The sequence below is a fragment of the Nicotiana tabacum genome, chromosome 5 (genome assembly GCF_000715075.1).
Source record: "Nicotiana tabacum cultivar K326 chromosome 5, ASM71507v2, whole genome shotgun sequence".
NCBI classification, from domain to species: Eukaryota; Viridiplantae; Streptophyta; class Magnoliopsida; order Solanales; family Solanaceae; genus Nicotiana; species Nicotiana tabacum.
Window position 1 is genome coordinate 90,604,125 of NC_134084.1, and position 24,613 is coordinate 90,628,737.

Below are 24,613 nucleotides of genomic sequence, written 5' to 3' on the forward strand. Positions count from 1 at the left end.
CTCACCCTCAGACAAATACTTGCAGACAGTATTAGGTAATCTTCATATCAAGCCACACCCCTTTGCAGAACAGACTAATTTGGAAAGAATAAATTTTGGAAAATATAATTTAATATTTTTTCCACCATCAAATACGTTGTTTAGAGTTCTACCAGAATGTGTCATAGACAGACCTTAGCGATGTTTAATTGATAACTTATGGATAACATATAATAAGAAAGACACTAAATATTTCATAGCGACTCTTAATGCATTAGGACAATATTTTACAGATAAAAACCAAGATAAAATATTTAAGTATTATGTGGTTATACATGGTAAGACAAATGGTATTTTTCAGACATGGTTAGAAGTACTAGACTCTATTAAAGATATAGAAAAACCGTTTTTAAAGGTTTTAATGATTTTACTGAAGCATTAGATTATGCAAGAGGAATACTAGGACCAAACTACTATATCTCCCCAGCACTTAGACAAAACCCAGAAAAAACCTCCCAATACAACATCCAAAAAGACAACGACAAGATAATATTTTGTGATCATTGTTCATCAATGATAGAAGCCTTTAAACGAATAAACCAGAAAAATGAAATCCTGGCACAAAAAAAAGACAAAACTTATGGAGCAGGTAAAGGTATTAGAACACAGGGTACAAGCGTTGAGATTTGAATTGACACAAACCCAGACTCAAGTTATTCCTCAGCAAGACATAGAGATGAACAGTCCAAAACAGAGTTCTCCATCTCAAACAAAAATGAATGAGAAGGGTGTGCATTCCCCAATGAATGCAGCAAGATCTACTGTATCGGATAATGATACAGCTAGTCCGGTTCAAACGGTAACCGGTAAAGACATATCAAATCCGTTTATGGCTCTCACTTTGCCAAAAAGTGAAGATGAAGGTTCATCGAGACGAAGACTACCCAGAATATTAACACAGGGAGAAGCATTAAGAAAGAAGGGTATAATTTCAAAAAAGAAAAAAAAATGAAAAAATAGAAAATATAATCAAACAGACATTAGAAAATTTCTTTCAAGAAAAAGAAGAACAAGACAAACATATGGTTAAGAATCCAAGTCTTAATCCAAGTCCAAGTCCAAATCCAAATCCAGAAAGAACTCAAAGTTCAGGAGAAGATGATAACTAGGAAGACAACCTAAATTATCAAGATGCTCAAGACCCATATGAAGATGACTCAGGAATGAGTTTTGATTCAATAGCTATACATAATTTAGACACATAAAAGCAAGGTCTCAGTTAAACAACAATTAAGAGTACCAAAGACAAAAGAAGAGCAATAATGCTGGTGTAGAAGACAGAGCAATAATGTTGTGTGAAAAACGATAAAGTAAAGAAGACGTGATAGGAAGAAATGCTAGCTGTGCTAAAAGACAAATGTGACAAATGACACTAAGTAAAGAAGATGTGACAAGAGGTAATGCTAAGCTGTGCTAAAAGACAAGATACATTTTTGAGTGGAAGAAAAAGTTACAAGCACTAAGGGAATCTCCGATCAAGCCATGTGAAGATGGGGCCCAATAAAGTACCCTACAAGGCTATACAAGATAGATTTCTGAAGAGTTTGGAATCCAGTTTTCAAATCCGTTCCAAAACTTAGCTATAAAAAGGAGAAGAAAGAAAAAGAAAGAAAAGATACAAGAAGAAAAAAAACACTCTGAAGAAAACCCATCCAACCAACCTTTTCATCACCAACCCTCCTCCAAAACACTTTGTAAAATATTTCCTTATGAATACTTTAGTAGTTCCTCCTCTAAGCTTGTAAAATAAATAAGTCCTTATGCTTATGTGTGATCATTTTTAATTTCCAAAGCTCAGTAGACTTTTTCGGGTTTCCCGAAAGGGAAATCTCTCTCCTATAAGCATGTAAGTTACTCATCTTTATCTAAATTATGTTTCTACTGGGTATTACCCCCATTTATTTTAAAGTTTTATGTTATTCTGTATAGTTTTATGTTCATATGATAACAACCAGATATCACTCTTAGTATATGGTTAGCTTCCCAATTCCTTAACAACTATGATGGATTAACTTGTAAATTCCTAGGAGAAATCGGTTAAGTAAAACCCGAAAATAATTAAGAAGGATATAAGTGTTTAACCATGGTCGGGGTGAGGTTAAAGAAATAAGAGTTAAGAAAAGAGTTAAAATCTTTAAAAGATTGGGAAGAAGAGATGAACAGAGTGAATTAAAAAAAATAGTAAAGGGGTAATCTCAGTTCATAATTTGGATAATATTGTAACTATACAAGTCTATAGAATAAGAGAGAGAGAGTACCAAGTAGGATTTTCACAACATAAGAGTTTAATCTCAAAAAATAATTTTATTGTTAATGTCCAATAATCGTAATAATTATACCCATCCAGAAAGCTTTGCTAGGAGTCTTACCCAAAGTTTAGAAGAATGTATATTAGACATAGAAATCGGATTTTATTCGATAGTAGATTTGGTCGTACATTTTATATACCTACAACACAATAGTAGTATCTGTTCAGATATATATAGAAAACAATTGCATCTGATATTGTTAATATTATCATACCATCAATCATATCATCTATACCATCTAAGAAGAAGATTTTATATTTTAACTATAGACCTTTTTATTTTATCTAACCCCCATTCTTATATTGGTATCAGAGCAAGAAGATTTTCGGACCAAAAGGTTTATGAAACAACTTATTTTTACTAAATATATAAGTTATCATCACCACCTAATATATATTAGTCTTGAGAGCATTAGAAATAACATAGAATATAGAGAAACATTAGAATCACAAAAGAGTTTCTTCGAAAAATCAGAACTAGATATTTTAAATATTGAAGATTTTCAAAAATTCCTTCTTCTTGAAATAGAAAGAACTAATATTGAAATACAACAAGAAAAGGATTATATCCGAACCATCAGAAATAAGATAAAACATATCTCATTAGGCTAACATATATGTTAAGACAACATCCTTTAGCTAAAGAAATAGCTTGTAACTATTGGATTTTAAGTAGAAATATATTGAGAAAAGAAGAATTAAAGAAAATACTACGAAAAACAAAGACTCTATTAATATCAACTTTAGAATTAGCTAAACAAATAGAAGAATCAAATCTAAAAATAAATAGAGAACCGAGTTATATAGTAAAACGTAGTATTAGTTCAGAAATCATATCAGCTTTAGAGTGGGAAATACAATATATAGAAGGAGAAATATATTTAGAAAATCAAAGAATAAAATTCTTTAAGAAACGAAAAATTTGGATACCATTAGGTTGAACAAAATAGATAAATATCCCCTCAATCTTTTTTCTGTTTGACTAGCATCACTCTAGTTGGGAGGTATCCTTTCCGAAAAATTTTATTTTGTGTCTCATACAATTATTAGTTGTATAAAGTGTAACATTCTGAGAGATTGTTCAACCAAGGCTACTCTTACACTTACGATGATATCATCTTTCTCCCTGGCTACATCGACTTCCCTGTCGACGGCGTCAACCTCTCCACTAAGCTCAGCCGCAACATCTCCCTCTCCATCCCCTGCGTCGCTTCTCCTATGGACACCGTCACCGAGACCTCCATGGCCGTTGCCATGGCGGCGCTCGGCGGAATAGGTATGGTTCACTACAACAACACTATCTCTCAACAAGCATCCATCATCCGTGCTGCCAAATCTCATAAAATCCCTTTCTCCGCCGACTTAATCTTCGCTTCTCCCTCGGATTCATCCATTCCGCCGATGAATTCGCTAACTCCCCTTCGTCACCGAGTCAGGGAACAAACAATCCCAACTGTTAGGACACGTGTCGAAGTCTGATTGGAAGAACTTGAGCAATAAGGAAGCTAGGATTTCTGCTTTTATGAACACTTCTCCCGTTACTCTGCCTTCGAGTTATAATTTCAATGACGTGTCAGGCTACATGGCATCTAAAAAGCTGGACTTTGTTGCATTAGTAAACGAGGAGGAGGGAAACGGGGAAGTAGTCAATTTAGTCACGAGTGCTGACATGGAGAAAATAAAGGGTCTTCCGAAATTGGGTTTGCCATCTTTAGGGGAAGACAGGAAGTTTTTACTGGGGGCAGCGGTGGAGACGAGGGAATCAGATAAAGAGAGGCTGGAGCATTTATTGAAAGAAGGGATTAATGCTGTGGTGATTGATAGCTCGCAAGGGAATTCGCTGTACCAGATTAATATGATCAAGCATGTGAAACATACTTACCCTCACTTGGATGTGATTGGTGGAAATGTAGTCACTAATTACCAAGCTGAGAACTTAATTAAGCAGGGTGTTGATGGATTGAGGGTTGGTATGGGATCTGGGTCCATCTGTACCACTCAAGAGGTTTGCGCTGTGGGTCGCGGTCAGGTGAACTATCTATCTCTTCATTAACTTGTTATTGTTGGGAGCATCTGGCGTTTTGTTCTGATGATTGTGCTCCCGTCATTCCAATTTAAAATTTGTTGCATTGTTTGCTATGTTTGGTTATGTGATGGAAGTGCAGCTTTCTAAGTAAAACATCTGCTGAATTATTTTTGAAGCGCCAGTTTTTAGTCAAAAAATATGGTGCACTGAAGTGAGAGCACTGCAGTTTTTTCGGTCAAAAACTCTGGTGCAGCGAGCAGTTTTTTTTTTTGGGCAAATTTGAAGAATACAGTTTTAGCATTGAGTGCAGGTTTTTAGTGCAAATTTGAAGAGAATAGCAGTGAATGTTTCCTCGTGCAGGGAAAAGTTCTGATCTTTGAGCAGGGAAAAGGGAAAAGCAACGACAACAACAACTACCCAGTATAGTCCCACAAGTGGGGTCTGGGGAGGATAGTGTGTACGCAGATAGACCTTCGGCTCAAGAAGAAGAAAAGACGAAAAGAGACACTCTATCAGTGCCATCAATAAAACTATGGAAATAATAACTAACATCACAAGAACCAGTGAATAAATGGAAGAAAAGGGAAAAGCATTAAACGTAAAACCTCTTTTGGGAAATCTGTTAGATTTAGGTTTTCTACCAAATGTGTCATCTTCTTACATACATTAAGGACTATGTCTGTCAAGCGTGATATATTAAGGACCAAAATAAAGCAATCCCGGATATCATTAAGGACCATTTTGATAGGTTTCTCGGTAAAAGTAAATGAAACTTATGTTCTCTGTCAATTTTGTTTAGGCAACTGCTGTTTACATGGTGTCATCAATTGCTGAGCAGCATGGTATCCCGGTCATCGCTGATGGTGGGATTTCAAATCCTGGCCATATCGTGAAGGCATTATCCCTGGGAGCATCAACTGTCATGATGGGAAGCTTCTTGGCTGGTAGTAATGAAGCTCCTGGCACATATGAATATAAGGTACAACAGGATTCTCAATGCTTTTATGCTGTGTATGCAAAAGTTCCTTCCAAATCTACGGTTTCTTTAGCTGTATCTGGACTCTGGAGTCTTATTTTTACATGGTATTTCCTGGAAACTTTCCTATCTGTTTTCAGTTTATATCCCTCATGCAAGTTGACTTGGTCCATGGAAAGTTGCTCTTTGGATATAGAACTTTTTAATTTTTAGGCGGCAATTTAACTGTGTCCTTCAAAGTTGGCATGAAATGTCAGTTGGTCAGTAGCAAAGTTTCAGTGTCTAATAAACATTTCGTGCTAACTCTTATAATTTTTTTATGTTAGCATATTATTTTAAATATACATAGTATATTTGATTATTTGGCACATAGTATATCTGCTTTCTGTGACAAGACTGCTTTCTGTGACAAGAGTTATGTTATCTTCAAAGCTGCTTGATTGCAAATATTTGTACTCTTGGGACTAAAAGAACCTTGGTGATTCTATTCATATTTGCAAGTGTAGCCAACTCAAATATACCCTTGTGCTATTGTTAACATTGGTCAATTTTTGGGCAAGGATAGAATGGTCTGCGTGTGAAAAAATATCGAGGTATGGGATCCCTGGAAGCAATGACAAAAGGGAGTGATGCAAGATACTTGGGTGATACTGCTAAACTAAAGATTGCTCAGGGAGTTGTTGGTTCAGTTGCTGATAAAGGTTCTATTCTGAAGTTCATTCCCTATACAATGCAAGCTGTAAAGCAAGGATTCCAGGATCTAGGTGCTTCCTCCTTGCAATCTGCTCATCATCTTTTAAGATCAGGCAAATTGAGGCTAGAGGTTTGTCTCTTGTTATTTGTTGTATCTTCTTACTCAACGGTTGTTATATTGTAGCATGTTTGTGTTTTTTTTCCTGGGTATTTGAAAAAAACGAAATGAAACAGGAGAACCGTCTTACCTCATAGTTCATGGGGACCTAACTTTTTTTGATTGTTAGTTCGTGTGGATCTGACTTTAACTCTCTTTTCTGGTTCTCCAGGTCCGAACAGGAGCCGCACAAGTTGAAGGAGGGGTTCATGGTCTCGTTGGTCATGAGAAGAGATACTTCTGATTTAACTTTATTGGAGAGTAACGTAAGCAGTTACGCTTGATCCAGAAGTTTCTTGTATTTACACTTTACAAAACCTTTAGCTGTGGTTGGCAGTCTAGTCAAATTTCGGGAATGTATGCTCCAAGTTTCTCTCTCTATTTATCAGCAACTATTGCCTTATATGTCGAAAAGTGTGCTGCAAAATCAATCTCTTGCCAATACAATTTTCAAAATGGCAAATCAGATTTACATGAAACTTCTAACTGTCAATATAATATAACTCCATAAGATGGATTTGGAAAAGTTTCTTCCTTTTCATAATTAGTTTTAATAGTAAAATTTTTATTGACCGGAGTACGAGAAATAATAGTCACAGGATGATGTGGGTGGCATATAGTGAATCCCCAATTAACTTGTATTCCTAGTGAATCCCTTGTAGTTTAGGCTTCTCTAGTATTCTTAGTGGAAGGGCTGACGTTGATGATTTAATTTTCTATAGAAACCGGCAAGTCATACAAAAGGGGTACACGGCTGGTGATTTTATCCGGATGAGCAGCCATTTCTGTAGTGGTCAAAGCCAAATTCTTCAATGTTAGTTTTAAATTTCTAGGCTTTTCAGGTTCAAATCCTAGCGGAGGCAAAAAATACTAGGTGATTTCTTCCCATCTATCCAAGCCTTGGTGCATAGAGTTACCTAGTACCTGTTGTTGGTGGGAGGTGGCAGGTATTCCGTGGAATTAGTGGACACCACGGTTATCCAAAAAAAAAATATATATATTTCTAGGCTTTGCAGTGAAAATGATAGGTAGCCTAAATCTTTTGCATTTTACTTTCTATAAAGTTTTCTCTGATATCAAGTATTCTATGTTCTGATATCTGCAATTCTGTTTTTGTTCTATAGTTTGAATAAAAAACTCATGATGCTTCTACAGTAAGAAATGGGAACACGCATGGCATTTAGTGTTCCTTGTTCTTGAAATTCCTAGTAAGTTACACACTCCAAAGTATCAGTCACTTGAGTTTCACTTAGACAACCTCTTCATAAGAATAAGAATGATTTTCGATTAATTAGGAACAACATTGTCATTTTGTCTAATAATCATTGCAGTCTCGACTCTTGAGTGTGTGTATAATAGTCATTCAAAGGTCAAAAGTCATGATCCAATACCATTCATGTGCTTCAGAGTAATAAATTTACGCAAATAAAATATGAATAACAAACAAATCATTAGTTTGTTTGCATAAACAGGAGTACAAAGATTGATCATCGTCATAGCAGTAATGTAAAACAAATGATGAATTCAGAAAACATGATTTACTGCAGAAAATAAGAAAAGATAACTGGTTGTTTTTTAATACTATCATTACTAGCTGCCTTTTGGATGGACTGCAAAGTAGGTTTGGATACCTGATAAACCTGTACCAGTAACTTCCAAACCTATGACAAAAATTGCGGCAATAAATGCAAAAATAGTCCATGGGTTATTAAAATGAGTGTTCTTCCACTCAGCAATCCATATTTTTCCTTTGTTATTGTAATGATTCTCAATTTTGTCTTTCACACCAACAAAGGCATGTGGATTAGGCACCAAATCTGTTGCTATTTCATTGAAGAGATCTGCTACTTCTTGGTCACTTCCAAGAAAGTTAAGTAGTATACCTTTTGATCTCAGCTCCTTCACATCTTCAGCATGATCAATTAGTGAATCCATGAAGCAAAGATAAGATGTAATACCAAAGTCATCTGGTGTGTCAGGGCATGCCTCATATGCAACCAAGTTTAATAGCTCCGACTTGGTTGAATCATCTATGGTTATAGGTGGAAGTGTTAAAAGAGCTGAGCAATGAAATGAATTGAACTCAATGTCTGAAAGACGACGACTCTTTCCACGCCTGAAATATATTCCTGCTTTCTTGAGCTCCATGGCTGAGCGATATGAGCACCACTCACCCCTTAGATAGCATCCGCCTTCTGAGAAAACATTTGGGTCTATGAGTTGCGTTCTTAATATCTCGAGCAGATGAGCAGGATTTTCTTCTTTGATCAGGTAAGCCCCTTCTCCTTCATGCTTGCCAAAGAAATCTAGAAAGAAATCCTTGATACTTTGAATTAATCCATGATTTCGAGGGGGCTTTGCATGTGCACTCGAGATGAATGTTTTAATCATCCTCATTCCTTCATCTTTCTTGAACCTACAGCTCATTAACACATGCAGGACTTCAAAAGGTAACTGATTTTCAAGTAAAAAAAGATCACGGTGAATGAAAACTATATCATGGCTCTTCATTTGCAGCTGCTTATAATTGCCGGTGACAAGGCAGAGAATATATTGGAGGATGAAACAGCCATCCAGGAACATCATCTGTGCAAACTCCTCATTGCTGTAATCTTTGATTAAGTCTAGAGCATAACACTCCCTGACATTAGGGACAATGTTCTTCACCTTTTTGTAAAGCTCATCAATGGACACTGAATTCGTTAAAAGCCGTGATAAGACCCCAGCAGATTTTGGTTCGGTGCTTTCTTGATCAGCAAACTCAATTGCCATCATCTCCTTGTACTTCTCCATAGGTTGAAGCTTGGATTTTCCATGGTGAAATGGACCGAGAGCAACCACAAGGGGCTCATAGCACCTTACATTTGATTCAATCTCGCGATGCATTTTGGGGACCATGTATATCTTTGGCTTCTGTGATGAGCCAATGGTTGGGTACCCTCTGCTCTTCTCTAAGGACTTTAGCCATTGACTCTCATTTTCACTTATTTCATGAGAATCTGAGTTTGACTCTTGAATTGTAATGTTCCATTCATCTTGATGATTGCCAATGCACCTACCTTCTTCTCTAGTAATCATTGTTTCTTTAGTAGATTGTTTATCCATTTTTGCTGATTTCTCATCAAATTAAGAACCTCAATGTTGATAATTGTAATTTGTATACATTTGTTTATTCTACTTATAAGACTAACTAGTGAAAGAATAAAAGTTTTCTTTTACTTTAGGCAAGGTGATTTCTCTTCTTTTACTTTTGGGAAGGTGAATAATGTTCGGTTTCCTATGGTGGATTGAACCAATGGAAACAAGGAGGGTCTGATAGCACTTTTGGATTGCCTTCAATCTGAAGATTGTGCTTCACTAATGGTTGCAAAATGGTTAAAAGAAAACAATTAACCACCCATATTATCGACTATAAAATGGGTTGAATAATGAACTTTTTAAAAACGGGTCAAATATGGATAAGAATCATATTATCCATTTAGAAAATGGATAATCAATGGGTAACCAATGGATAACCAATGAGTCTAACTTTTACATTTATAAAGCCTCAAATAGGGGGTTCCTCAAGTTAGGGAGATTAAGAATTCTCCCAAAAGTGATCATATGAAAGAAGTCATGGATAATATGGTTACTCATATTATCCGCCGGTTAACCCATTTTTTATCCGTATTAAATATGGGTCGGGTCGGATAATTTATCTGTTTTTTCATTACCCGTTTTCGATCTGAACCATATCCGACCCTGACCCGCCAGTTTGCCACTCATATGCTTCACCCACTATAGCTTAGGCTTACAGTAGTGGCCAAAGCCAAATTCTTCGATGTTAGTTCTAATTTTGGAGGCTTTTCTGATACTTATGAGCATAAATGATAGGTATCCTGTAGGATCTTTACTTCCTATAAAGTTCTCTCTAATATCAAGTCTTGTATATTCCGATGTCTCCAATTAAAGTGAAAGCTGGATTAGTCTTTCCGATACCGTATGGTTATTATACCAAGAAAGAAAAAAAAAAAGTAAGAGTCGGTGATTTGGATGATTAAAGAAAGGAACCTATTGCCCTCATTCCTGACTAATGTTTCTTATGAGGCAGGAAAAGAATTAACTGCTCTTTCTCTTTGTCTAATCCGATCCTACTCAGAGAGGTGTATCTGGTTAGAAATATGAATGTGCAAATACCTGACTCGACAAGATAACAAAAAAACCTGGGCTAAAGTAAAAGAAAATCTTAAAATAATAGTCCAATGTTTCAGCTTAAACCAATATAAATATGTTCAAGAAAAAAAAAATCATTTAATCAAGATTGGGGTCCTTAATTCACCAAAAAGTGTTAAAAGAAACAATGATTACTAGAGAAGAAGTTAGGAAAGGATCATTGGCAATGAAAAACTTGCTGATATTCCAGATGAATGGAGCATCAAGTTTCAAACTCAAATTAAATTCACATGAAATCAGTGAAAAAGAGAGACAGTTACTATGTTCATTGGAGAAGAGCAGAGGCAATAAGACAATTAACTATAGCGAGTTGTTTTAATAAAACAATATAATTGGAATTACTTCTTGAAACCTTCCTACAGATTGGGAAATCTTCCGACATCTGCTCTCTTTCTTCTTCTGAAATGCATGAAAAATACTAAAGACTAATGTTTTCAATGAATGTTGAATGTTTTATCGTAATGTACGGTTTTAGCAAATGTCGTTTCAAACGTTCGATTAATATTAGTAACAACGACATCATAATGCCGCAACATGCAGAAATGATACTTACTTATAGAAATGCATGTCGTATTTATATTTTACTAGTTTCTCGGCACACGCTATCCCATCTCAATAAATGTATACTTTTTAAAAAAAAAATACATAAATATAATATTGAAGTCGAGTTATAGAGTAAAAGTTAATATAAAAGTATAACTACAAGAAAATGATGATTATTCATTCTTATTTAGCCAACTCAATAATACCGAATAAGTCCTTAATCATTTAAACCAATATATTCAACTTAAAATTTATTCAAGCTATATATTTTTATTACTTCAATTTCACATGTTATTGTGCTTCCTTTTTAGCTTTAGCGTGAACATCCTAGAAGATTTATGTATTTTTTTAAAATTTTCTTGGAAAGCTATTTCCATTTAAATACTAAACTAGCCAGGTAACTAACAGAAGAAGTCTTTTTTTTTTCTCGCGAGCAAAATACAAAAAATGTCAATTATCCTATTTCTTTAATCCATAAGAAATACTATAAGAATAGTTTCCAACAAATAAGAAAAGAATAAAACAATATCGCAAAAATGGAATCAACCCACTACTTTTAATTAATGATCTATTGTTTCTTTATTTTGGGGAAAACTTTCTTTCTCTGTCCAAGCACATAAACATGCACACGGATGTTTTGTTTTTGTGAGGCAAGAGTCTATGTGATGAAATTTCACGTTTCGAGGCCTTAAACTCTCTCTTAGCATTACCTCGATTTGCGTGCGCAGTCCGGGCGCATAGCCGGAAAGCCTAAATGTGAAAATCTATGAAAAATAATAAATTTTGACTATAAAATGAATTAATTTGACTTCGGTCAACGTTTTGGGTAAATGGACCAGACCCATGATTTGATGGTCCCGGAGGATCCGTAGGAAAATATGGGACTTGGGCGTATGCCCAGAATCGAATTCCGAGGTCCCAAGCCCGAGAAATGAATTTTTAAAGAAAATTATTTTCTCAAAATGGTTTAAAGGTTTTGGAAATGAATTTTGATTAGAACGTGTTGGTATCGGGCTCATATCTTGGTTCCGTCGCCCGATACATGTCTTATATATGATTTAAGATAACTCTGTGAAGTTAGGTAAGAAACGGAATCCGTTTGACGTGATTCGGACCTTAAATGCAAATTTGATGTTTAAAGGAGTTTTGAGAAATTTCATTGATCTTGAGATCTAATTCGATGTTCATGATGTTATTTTGGTGATTTGAGTACACGAATAAGTCCATAGGATGTTTTTGAGGTTGTGTGTATAATTGGTTTGGAGCCCCGAGGGCTCGGGTGAATTTTGGATAGGCCACGGGGTGGATTGTTAGACTCAGAAAGTTGCAGAAACTTTGTTGGTATGATCAGGCCTGCAGGCTTCGCATTTGCGACGCCAGGCTCGCAAATGCGAAGGCTGGATCGCAAATGCGAAACCAGCCCAGGCCTGTCTTGCTCGCAAATGCGAGGCTTTGATCGCAAATGCGATTAGTCCTGTTTCAGCCTTGAGCCGCAAATGCGACTCTCCTCTCGCAAATTCCAACTCGCAAATGCGAGGGTCCCTTTCGCAAATGCGAAAGGCCAGCTTTCCTGAAGGGTTCGCAAATGCGAACCCTGTTTCGCATTTCCCAACTTAGCAGAGGTCAGGGTTCGCAATTGCGAACCCCTGTTCGCATTTTCCATACCTACGACCTGCAACTTTATACTTAGACGATTTTAAACCCATTTTTCACATCTTTTCAAAATGCAAACTCCTTTGGGCGATATTTCAAGAACAACTCTTCTTCCAAATCGATTGTAAGTTAATTTTAACTCATTTCCTTCAATTATTAATATCTTTTAACATGATTTCAACTTAAAATCAATGGTTTTCATGGGGAAAACTTGGTGTTTTGAGTAGAACCTAGGTTTTCAAAAATTGGGGATTTGGATCTCGATTTGAAAACAAATTATATATTTGGGTTCGTGGGGGAATGGGTAATCGGGTTTGGTTCGAACCTCGGGTTTTGACCATGTGGGCCCGGGGGCGATATTTGACTTTTTGGGCAAAACTTTGGAAAACTCATTTTTATGCATTCAAATTGATTCATTTGGCGTTTATTGATGTAATTAAGTAACTTGTGACTAGATACGAGCGAATTGGTGGTGGAATCAAGGGATAAAGCTATAATTGAATCATGAATTGTGTTCGTGGCATCGAGGTAAGTGTTTGGTCTAACCTTAGCTTGAGGGATAAGGAGTTGAGTCCTATTTGCTATGTGGTAATTGTTGAGTACGACGTATAGGCATGGTGACGAGTATCTACAAGTTGGTATCTAGCATGCCCGTGAGTCTTTATATTGTGATTACCATGACTTCGTTGTATCTTTCTTGCCTTAGTGGTGATTTCTATTTGTGGTATAAAGTTTGTGGAAGGAATTGTGATTTATGACCCTTGAGGAGCGTTGGCTCAAGTTGTATAACGAATTGTGAAAGTATAAGTGATAATTGAACCTCCAGAGCATTAGCTTGAGTTGTGAAGTGAATAGTGAAGCAGAAGTGAGAAAGAGAAGAGATCATTATGTTGTCACCCTTGCCGGGCTATTGTTGATTTATTTGATATCTCCCTTGTGGGGATGTTGATGTTATTGATGTTGTTCCCTTGTCAAGATTAAATTGTTGAATTGTTGTTCCCTTGCCAGAATTTTTATTGCAATTTCATTTGTTCCCTTGACCTATTGTTTGTGATTGTTGTTTGGGTGAGGAAAAGAGTTAAAGCACGAAGGGTGATGCCGTGCATTGTTTGTTTTGTGAGGAAAAAGTGTAAAGCACGAAGGGTGATGTCGTGTATGATTGTGAGGAAAGAGTGTAAAGCACGAAGGGTGATGTCGTGTATGATTGTGAGGAAAGAGTGTAAAGCACGAAGGGTGATGTCGTGCCGCACGATGTACCATTCCGTGCCGATTATATTGATTATATGGTGAGGAAAGAGAGTAAAAGCACGAAAGGTGATGCCGTGCACATTTTTATTGTATGATTGTTTTGGTGAGGACGAGAGTAAAAGCATGAAAGGTGATGTCGTGCATTTGTTAATTTCTGATTCTTTGTTAATATCCGAGTTATATTGTTCTTTTCATTACTTGATGTCTTTCTATTTGGAATTGTTATCTCCCCCACAGCATGCTCCCCTCCCATATTGACTGGCTATTTCTGTATTTCTTTCCGTTGTATATGTATTTGAACTGCACAGATTTATTTGATAGTCTGGTCCTAGCCTCGTCACTACTTTGCCGAGGTTAGGATAGACACTTACCAGCACATGGGTCGGTTGTGCTGATACTACACTCTGCACTATGTGCAGATCCCGAAGTAGCATTTGGACCGTAGTGTGGAAGCTACCTTCAGTCCACCCGGAGATCCAAGGTAGACCTGCAGGCGTCCGCAGGCCCTGGCGTCCCCCTCTATCCCTATTTCCTGTTTCATCTTCCTTCTATTCAGAAACAGTGTACTGTTATTTCTTCAGACTTTGTATGTAGCAATCTTAGATAGTCTGTGACACTGTGACACCAGGTTTTGGGTGGTTAAGACTTAAGTATTTGTAATAGATACAATTTTCATATATTTTATTGTTGTCTTCCGCTTAAATTTAAATTTCCGTTGTTATCATGTTATCGCCGTATATTTGTTATAAAGAAATAATCGGTTAATGAAGTAATTAGATCAAAGGTTTGGCTTGCCTAGCTCACATTAGTAGGCGCCATCACGACTCCTGAGGATGGGAAATCCGGGTCGTGACAGTCTATGATTGTTATCGAACCACTTTTAGTTGATGGATTTTGAAAGGACTATATTATTACTATCCTGGGACAAGGGGGGTTGCTCTGATGGTAAGCAACCTCCACTTCCAACCAAGAGGTTGTGAGTTCGAATCACCCCAAGAGCAAGGTGGGTTTTTCTTGGAGAGAAGGATGTCGAGGGTCTATTTGGAAACAGCCTCTCTACCCCAGGGTAAGGGTAAGGTCTGCGTACACACTACCCTCCTCAGATCCCACTAATGAGATTATACTGGGTTATTGTTATTGTTGTTGTTGTTGTTGTTGTTGTATATTATTACTAACCTCGAAGAAGTAAAAATACAAAACAATAAAAAAAATCATAGTTAGAATTTATTCTTTCAACCAATTCCTACAAATACAGTGTTTTAGTTTCATTTGTGTCTATAATCAGTTATCGGTTAAATTGTACAAACTTTTTAAAAGAAAATCCTCTATTATTTGAAAAATATATTTTAATTGTTTATATTTTGTAAAAAAAAAAAGAGAAATATATTACAAATATACTTTATTTGTTTATTTCTAAATATATTTTATTTGGAGGATCTTATTATGTTTTTTCTTCCTCCATATATTAGATATTTTTTACTATTTTGCCTTTCAGTTAAAATGGTAAGTGATTTAATATTACTTAGAAATGTGCACTAATTTACAATATAATAGCTTGCTAATCATTAAATTACATAGATTTCTTATTTTGTTGTATTTTTTTAAATTAGGGATCACTCATGTGATCTATTCCTAGATTTCAGTCCATCTATAGACACCTCTAACTCCCTCAAAATAACTTAAGTTTATTTTTGATGAAATGCTGTTAAGATCTAATTTGGATGTGAGCTTGAAGCTCGAACTTGGGCTCCAATGGAGTCGTTCTAGAAGGTTCTGAGGGAGAGAGAGTTCATCAGAAATGAAAGTAGGAAAATGTGGAAATGGAAAGCTTAGTCTTTCGTTGTGAATATATACACATGTATAACAGCTAATGCTGAGCTGGCCACTAACTACTCAACTAACATACAACTAATCACATAACAGTATACATATAAACAACATACATAATTATACAACTCTCAACACCCCCCTCAAGTTGGAGGTGTCATGTACACTGCCAACTTGCTCAATATAGCTGAATGTTTCACTCTTGTTAGAACCTTGGTAAGGACATCAACCAATTGATTGTTTGTTGCTACATGTTGAAGTGAGATCAATCCCTCCTATAACTTGCTTCTAACAAAGTGACACCCCATTTTAATATGTTTTGGTCGTTCATGAAACACAGGATTTTGTGCTATATGTAGAGCTAATTGGCTGTCACAAAAGACTTCTACTGGTTTGTTAAAGGGCACATTAAGTTCTTCAAATAAACTGCATAGCCACACCAGCTCCCCTACTACTATTCTGAGTGTCCTGTACTCTACCTCTGGTGATGAAAATGAAATTGTCTCTTGCTTCTTAGATTTCCAGCATAGGGCTATTCCCTAGTAGAACTAAGTACCCACTCACTAATTTCCTTGAATTTGGGCAAGCAGCCCTATCAGAGTCGCAATAAGCTCTAACCTTAAATGTTGGATCATGTGAAATGAATATTCCCATTGAGGGATCACCCTTCAAATATATAAGCAGGTGAAATGCTGCTTTTAGGTGGAGTTCTCTTGGATCTTGCTTGAATTGGCTGAAGTGTTGTACACTGTAGGCTATGTCTATTCTTGTGTTGGTGAGAAAGTTTAATTTCCCAACCAGTTTTCTGTAGTAAGTAGGATCAGGTAATGCAATCCCCTCTTTGGCTCTTAACTTCACTGATGGATCAAATGGTGAAGCAAGACTGCTATAGTCCATGCAGTTATATTCTTTCAGTAAATCAAGTACAAATTTCCTTTGTGTGATTACAATTCCATTAGCTTTATACAATACTTCCAGCCCCGAAAGTAGTGGAGTTTGCCCAAGTATTTGATCTTGAAGCTTTCATGTAGGAATTCCTTCAGTTCTTCTATTTCTTCCTTGTTAGTGCATGTCAGTACTACATCATCAACATATACTGCCACATATATTGTTGACTCAGTTGTTTTCTTGTAGAAAAGTGAATAGTCATACATAGAGTGAGTATATCCCTTGCAACACAGTGTTTCACTCAATTTTGCATACCACTATCTACTTGCATGTTTGAGACCATACAAGGATTTCTTAAGTTTGCATACTAAGTGTCTGTCCTCTACCACCAATTCTTGTGGTACTTATATGTATACCTCTTCATGGAGTTCCCCATGAAGAAAGACATTATTCACATCTAACTAAAAAATATCCCAGCCTTTCTTCATTACTGCAGCTATAAGAGCTCTTACTGTTGTAATTTTCACCACAGGACTAAATATTTCTGTATAGTCAATTCCAGCTTGCTGGGTATGCCCTTTGACCACCAATCTAGCCTTGAACCTTTCTACACTACCATATGCCTATGCTTCACTTTGTACACCCACTTGCACCCTATGGCTTGTTTCCCCACTGGTAATGGTACTAGCTCCCAAGTATTATTGGCATGCAATGCCTCAAACTCTTGTGTCATTGTTGCTTGTCAAACAGGATACATAACTGCTTCCTCATATGAATTAGGTTCCTTGTCACTGCAAGTGCTTCTCACAAGACAGGGCTGTTTGTTCTGATTTGGATACTCAGTAGGTGTGTGACTGTGGGTGGAGATAAGGCATTGATAGAAAAGGATGCAGTGGTGGTATTGATGTTTGGTTTGAGTTGAGGTAATTTGTAAATATAATCTTTCAGGTATGTAGGAACTTTGTGTATTCTATGAAATTGCCTTGGTATTAAGACATGTTCAGGTGTGCTTATAGATCTTATTGGTGAGTCATTTGGTGAATATTCTGGAGTATGTGAATCTTCTAGAGTATGTGAACCTATATCATTAAGAGAAGAGGATGAAGGAACATTAGACAAATCTAGATGTGTGACATTTGAAATATTTTGATCATTTGACTCACTGGTTTCCCTTTGCTCATTATCATTAGACACGTAATCAATGAAAGGAATAGATTGGACAATACGAAGGAATGAAGTAGTATCCTTAGACATGCAAAAAGGAAAGATATTTTCATTAAAAAAGACATCTCTAGATACATGTGTTTTCTTGGTGGCCAGACTGAGCACTTTGTACCCCTTTACTCCAAAGGGATATCCAATAAAAACATGTGGTGTGGTTCTAGGTTCAAACTTATCTCTGTAGATTTTGGGTACTGTAGGGTAACATAGGCACCCAAAACTCCTCATGTGAGAGTAAGTAGGATTTCTGTTATACAGTAGTTCATATGGTGAATTGCCTTTGAAATGAGAAGAAGGCATTCTGTTTACTATATAGGTTGCACATAGGATACATTCACCCCAATATCTCAAGGGTAATTTTGATTTGAATAAAAGGGATCTAGCTGTCTCTAACAAATGCCTATGCTTTCTTTTCACTATGCCATTTTGTTATGGTGTATAAGGACATGTCTTTTGGTGGATAATTCCTTTGTAGAGGAAAAACTGATTGGCTTCTGTATTGTTAAATTTCAAGCCATTATCTGACCTTATAGATTGGATAGTGGTACTGAATTGGTTTTCAACCATTGACACAAAGTGCTTGATGACTTGGAGAGCATTACTTTTACTAGTCAGTAGATGAGTCCAAGTGGGCCTACTGTAATCATCCACCATGGTGATGAAATATCTGAAACTATCATGGATTGGCATGTGATAAGGACCCTAGAGATCAACATAAAGAAGCTGAAATATTTTGGTAGAATTAGTGGATTTTTCTGGGAATGGTAATCTTTTCTGTCTTGCCATGGGGCAGACAGAGTAGGTAAAAGGCTGTTTTGGGGAGAAGGATGCAGGGATACTAGACATTCCCTTCATCTTGACAAAGGGTACATATCTCAGTCTGTTGTGCCACAACACATTTATGTCACTACTTGAAGACATTAAAGAATTGACACCATTTACAATGGAAAGTTGCACTTTATTATTTGGGGAACAAGTATTTACAACAGAATGAGATGTGCAACTACCTCTAGATAATGAGTTATTTACAGTGGAATGATGAAAACAATGTGAGTTGTGTGTACAACAAGTAGAAGAAATAGAATTAGCATTTGGATTATTTACAAATGACCTTAAATGTTTGCTCTTGAGACACCTTGGGCAGAGGAGATAGATCCCATCACCGACTTTACCAATTTCCAAAGGCCTCTTCATTGAAGGGGCCTACAGAATACATATCAATAAAGACAACTATGCTTTGAGGAGTTGAACTAGTTAATAAATGAATTGATATGAGATTGTATTTGAAGGAAGGTATGTACATGACTTTATGCAGAATGATCTTAGGAAACAATGTCACACTTCCAATTTGTGTTACTTTTACCTTATATTCATTTGGAAGAACTACTAATAAGGGATATGGTAAGGTCACAATGTTAGTTAATAAGTACAAGTTGAAGGGCATGTGATTAGATGCTCTTGAATCTAATATCCAGGAGTCTGCCTTGTTTTTGAAGCACTCACAGGACAATTTGCTAAAATCAATGGAGGAGGTGCAGACTATTATACCTGCAAAGTTCACAGCACCATTGGCATGACTTGTGCAACTGAAGCTTTCTCCTCATGTTCCAATTTGAAAATGCTGCAGCAAGCTCAGGATCTGTCCATACTGTTCCTTAGAGAGATTGATTTTCCCTCCCTCGTTTCCATCTTCTGATTCATCTTTACCTGTTGGCATTGCTTCACATGAAGTGCCCTACACACTGGCCACTATTCTTCTTCCCTTGTTGAACCTTTCAGCTTGGTTCAAATTCTGTCCTCTATTTGAATTCTGAGTGTATGAGTTTCCAAAGTTCTGAGGGTACCCGTGTAACTTGTAACATTTGTCCTTGGTATGTCCCAACCTTTTGCAATAGTCACAGAAAGGACGAGGCCTATTACCTCGTGTTGAATTGTTATTAGCAGCATAATTGGTTTTATAAGAGCCAGGTCTTGATGTGGTGATATTTAGGGAGGCAGACTCAAGTAGCATTTGGTTACTTGGTTTAATCTCTCTTTGTTTCTCAACCTGAACAAGTAACGAAAAGGCTTGTGCAAGATTTGGTAGTGGATTCATCATAAGGATGCTACCTCGCACATCAGGGTAGACTTCATTGAGTCTCATAAGAAATTGTATCAATCTTCTGTCCTGCTCGGCCTTGTGCATGTTCTCCTTGGCACCATATGTACAGGTACAACTATAGTGAATCATTTTGCTCAAAGTGTTTAGCTCTTCCCATAACTTTTTCAGCTTAGTATAGTAGCCTATAATGTCCAACACACCTTGAGATAAATCATTTATCTCCTTTTGGATCTAGTATAGTCTGGCACCATTAGTCTGTTCATATCTATCCTCCAATTCTTTCCACAGCTCAACAACATTACTAGCATATTCCACACTATCTGTAATATCTTTAGAAAATGAATTCAGAATCCAAGACGTTACCATATCATCGCATCGCTCCCATTGTCTGAATCTCTGAGATTGAGGCTCCGGTGGCTTACACTCTCCACTTATGAAACCTAGCTTGTTTTTGACGGATAGACCACGCATTACACTGCGTCTCCAAGACATGTATCCAATTCCACTAAAAGGAATTGAAACGAGCATTGCTCCAGGATTATCTGACGGATGTAGATAAAGTGGATCACTTGGATCTATTCCGATGGTCGTCGCAGCTGGAACATCAGTATCACCAACAGATGAACTTTCCTAATCTAATATGGCCATGAGTATAGAGCTTTGTTGTGTTATATACTAACACCAGCAGAAATTTGAAGAATTGATTGTCGATTTTGCGATTTGAAGAAATTAGGGCAAAAATCGATCTGATTGAAGAAGCAGAATTATTATAGGAACAAATTGGGGGAAATGAACGGAGATGAAGACGAATAATCGAGGATGAGCTTCCTTTGCTCTGATACCATGTTAAGATCTGATTTGGATGTGAGTTTGAAGCTCGAACTTGAACTCCAATGGAGTCGTTCTAGAAGGTTCTGAGGGAGAGAGAGTTCATCAGAAATGAAAGTAAAAAATGTGGAAATGGAAAGCTTAGTCTTTCTTCATTACTGTTGTGAATATATACACATGTGTAACAACTAACGCTAAGCTGGCCACTAACTACTCAACTAACACTACTCTAACAACTAACATACAACTAATCACATAACAGTATACATATAAACAACATAAATAATTATACAACTCTCAACAAATGCATTTCCTTTGTAACAAAAATAGATAAAGATAATCAAGGTGTGTTATCCTGTTTTTATCCATAAAAATCACGAGAGTTGCACAAATCTTTCTAAAGTTTGCAAATTTTCCATTATATTTTAATAATTACTATATTTTCATTCCTAAACATATTTAATACTAAGTATGTATTTGGACATAAAAATTGTAATAGTATTTGGAGTTAAGTTGAAATATGATTTTGAAATTTGAAATTATGTTTGGACATACATTTCATTTGAAAAAAATATTGTAGTTTTGTGAGTGGGAAAAAATGTTTTATTTTTGAAAAACCTCATTTTTTAAATTTTTTCAAAGACTTGCAAAATTTCATGTGCAAACACATTATTAAAAAAAAAATAGAAAAAGGAAAAAAATTATTGACAAACAGGGCCTAAATGATAATTTTGATCTCTCTTTCCTTCGTGTGAACAAATGCATGAAAAATATGCTCCACAGAGATTATAGTCATCTCTCTTTTCAATCAGACCAAGGAAAGAAACTAAACCAGAAACTTATTATTATAATAGTATATACTAACTAAACCAACATATATGCAAGCGCAAAAGAAAAAGAAGAAGATAAAGTCGTACTTTTATTTATCACACGTGAAAAGTATTCAATAATGACATTTTAGTAATTTGACCTTTCTAGTTCAGGCTTCTCACTTTTATAATAACTAGTCTTTGTATACATGTCATGTATATCTTAAATCAATCATTACATTAGTGGTACAAAAGATAGTAAAATATTAATCGTCAAACAAAGCTCATTAACTTGAACAAACACAACTTTTATAAAATTGATTTATCTTTTCTTGTGAACATAGGCTCTCCAACAAAATTGAACTTTAAGATCAGAAGAAAATAAAACAAACAAAAAAAAAAACAATTGGAGAGAGTATGTAGTAATAACTTTTTGTCGACAAAGTAAATTTTCTTATCCTATAAACTTACGATTTCTAGCAAAATCAGACTTGAAATTAAAAAATAAAGCTTAAGGAAATTATGCAATAAAAACTTCCTAATTTCTCGAAATAACCTGACATGGACGTCACATGAAGCACAGTCTAACTTCGCCAACGGCTCTTTCGTTATATAAATCTTTTCGAGTTTTCTTCAATTAATGTATCATTAAGCTGTAGTCATATATATGGCGAGTTGTTTTTATATGTGCTAAAAATAAACTCAAACATATCAGTTTCCATACGAGAAGTTTTATTTTGTGTCTCATACAACTTACACTAATTGTATGAGGCTTTTTTTTATCTCACAAATTTGTGGACCTCAATCTTGCACTTCTGGATCTACAAAACTGTGAGACGAAAAAATTATCTCATACAACTAATGTCAGTTGTACGAGACACAAAATAAAATTTTACCTTTCCCCGCTAATACAAAACAAAAACTCGTGTGCTTGCGGTCTTGAAGTTGTGTGAAACATGCCACCTAATACTTGTGTGAGGGACTAATTAATGAAGTGTGGGCCCCAAAATGGCCAAGCAACTAAGTTTTCTCCCTTTATCTACAAAACCCCAGCCGTGTTCCGCTGTAAACAAACCAAACTCTATCTCAGAATCTCGTTTGCCAAATTTTCAGAATCGCAAAAAAAAAACAATTTTTTTTTATTTCATTTTTAGATTTTTCCTTTGGCAACATTATACTCCTATATTGTGTATATAGCTTTAATAACATAGAAATTATAGAATTAATGTATGTATAGTTAGTGAAAAATTCGGAGTTTCTCTTCTTGAAATAAATGAATTGATTTCAAAGTTGTAATTCTTTTAAACTCCCAATTTTAAATTTTTTAAATTTTGCACAATATTAGAATAGTGAAAGAGAACTTTTGTCCAGAGGAAGAGAAAAAGCTGGAATACAAGCTAGCGTTTGGCCGTAAATTTCCAAATTTGTTTTAAAAATTTGATTTGGGTAAAGTTTGGTTTGAAGATGAAAATGTGTTTGGACATATGTTTTCAAAACATATTTCACTTTTTTTTTTGATAAAATATGAAATATGACTTATAGCCACAAGTTCTAAAAACTATACAAATATCCAACAGTACCTTTATCAATGACATTCATTATATTATTGCAAACCATAGTCCTGAACAAAATAAATTTGGTACAAAATTATTATTTTGATAATGAACTACATAATAACACTATCAGATGACCGAGAAGACGAAGTATTATTGTTACAAAATAATAAATGGTGGGCTTTTTTATAAAATACAAAAGTTTGGGGCAATTTTTTAAAAATGTAATAGTGATATGATTTTGGGATTTGGGTTTTGGGAATTGCCAAAATGTAGATAAAATTTATGAATAAATATGTGTTTGCTAAAAAAATCAAAAAATATTTTGACAAAATCTATGGCTAAACGGGTCATAGTAATTATAAAGTGTACGTTGTATTGTGAAAAATAGTAAATATGTGATTATATGATTATATGATTGTGTGCGCATGATTGTGTTTGTTTGTGAGAGAGAGACGAAAAGACTAAAATAAAAAGGAAAAAAGAAAGGGAAAAATGAGGTTCCGCAGGCAAAGTTACCGGAAGTGGTAACGAGATTTTAGTGGAAGATGTATTAGTTTGAACTATACAGATAAAAGAAGGTATTTGATTGATAAAACAATAAACTAATCTCGTGGGACCCTTTTTCCACTTGTCACGATTTAAATGGAGGCTAACACACCTATGTTTTGTTGTGTGAGACCCAACGTAAAATTCTCGTAAAAGGAATATTGGCATACGAGAATAAACACTTAAAGTATCATCACTCCACACATACTAAAAGGAGAAAAGTCAGCGATATTTTATCAGTATAAAATTAATTAATGTATAATATGTAATCGATTCCTAATTAAATTGAGACTTAGAGGAAAGTTTCCTTTGCAAGCACGAATTCTTCAATCTCGTTCCTTCACGAAGTTTTCCTTTTGCAAGCTCAAATTGTTCGATTACGTTCCATTACAAAATTCTAATAAAATTTGAATTGGTTTCAAAATCCTAAGTACTATGAGGTAAGTTTCTTAATTTTACAATTTTATCCAACATAAAGTTATTTATATGAAAAAATAATTTAGTTTTGAAAGGTATAAAAGTCGATCAATATTGTCAGGATATTTTGGTCATTTAATATGTAGCATGAAATATTCGTGCTTTTATAATAATATAGATAGATATAGATCTAGATAGATAAATATAGATAGATTACTTTCCATTCCACTTTATGTGACATGATTCAAGTATGAGAATCCAACAACCTATTTTTCAATATGAATTTGAACAAAGAATCATCACGTTATATGAAATAAAATTTATTTAGAAACTGTATAAAAATTATTATAAATTACAGAAGTTAATAATTCAAAATAATTTAAAAGTATTTGAAAAAAATATTTGAGTCTCAAAATAGTAATTGTGCCACAAAAGCTGAACAAGGGTTATACCTGTTAAATAAAAATAAATCTTACATATTGAGATGTTGAAAAAACAAACCATCTTAATTATTGATGACACTTAGATACACATCGAAATATTCAAACATCTTAATCTTTAATAA

At 35.3% G+C, this 24,613-nt stretch overlaps 1 protein-coding gene and 1 pseudogene across 1 annotated transcript; one reads left to right on the plus strand and one right to left on the minus strand.

The window, feature by feature from the left end:
- Positions 1-619: 619 nt before the first annotated feature.
- Positions 620-6,672, plus strand: LOC107830100 (inosine-5'-monophosphate dehydrogenase 2-like; annotated as a pseudogene).
- Positions 6,673-7,615: 943 nt separating this feature from the next.
- Positions 7,616-9,345, minus strand: LOC107830103 (UPF0481 protein At3g47200-like). Its single transcript, XM_016657584.2, has one exon. The coding sequence runs from the start codon at positions 9,302-9,304 to the stop codon at positions 7,790-7,792; it is 1,515 nt and encodes a 504-aa protein (XP_016513070.1). The 5' UTR covers positions 9,305-9,345; the 3' UTR covers positions 7,616-7,789.
- Between the last annotated feature and the right edge of the window lie 15,268 nt (positions 9,346-24,613).

Excerpts from the sequence above, each read along its gene's own strand:
- LOC107830103 (XM_016657584.2), bottom strand. The coding sequence starts at position 9,304 with ATGGATAAACAATCTACTAAAGAAACAATGATTACTAGAGAAGAAGGT.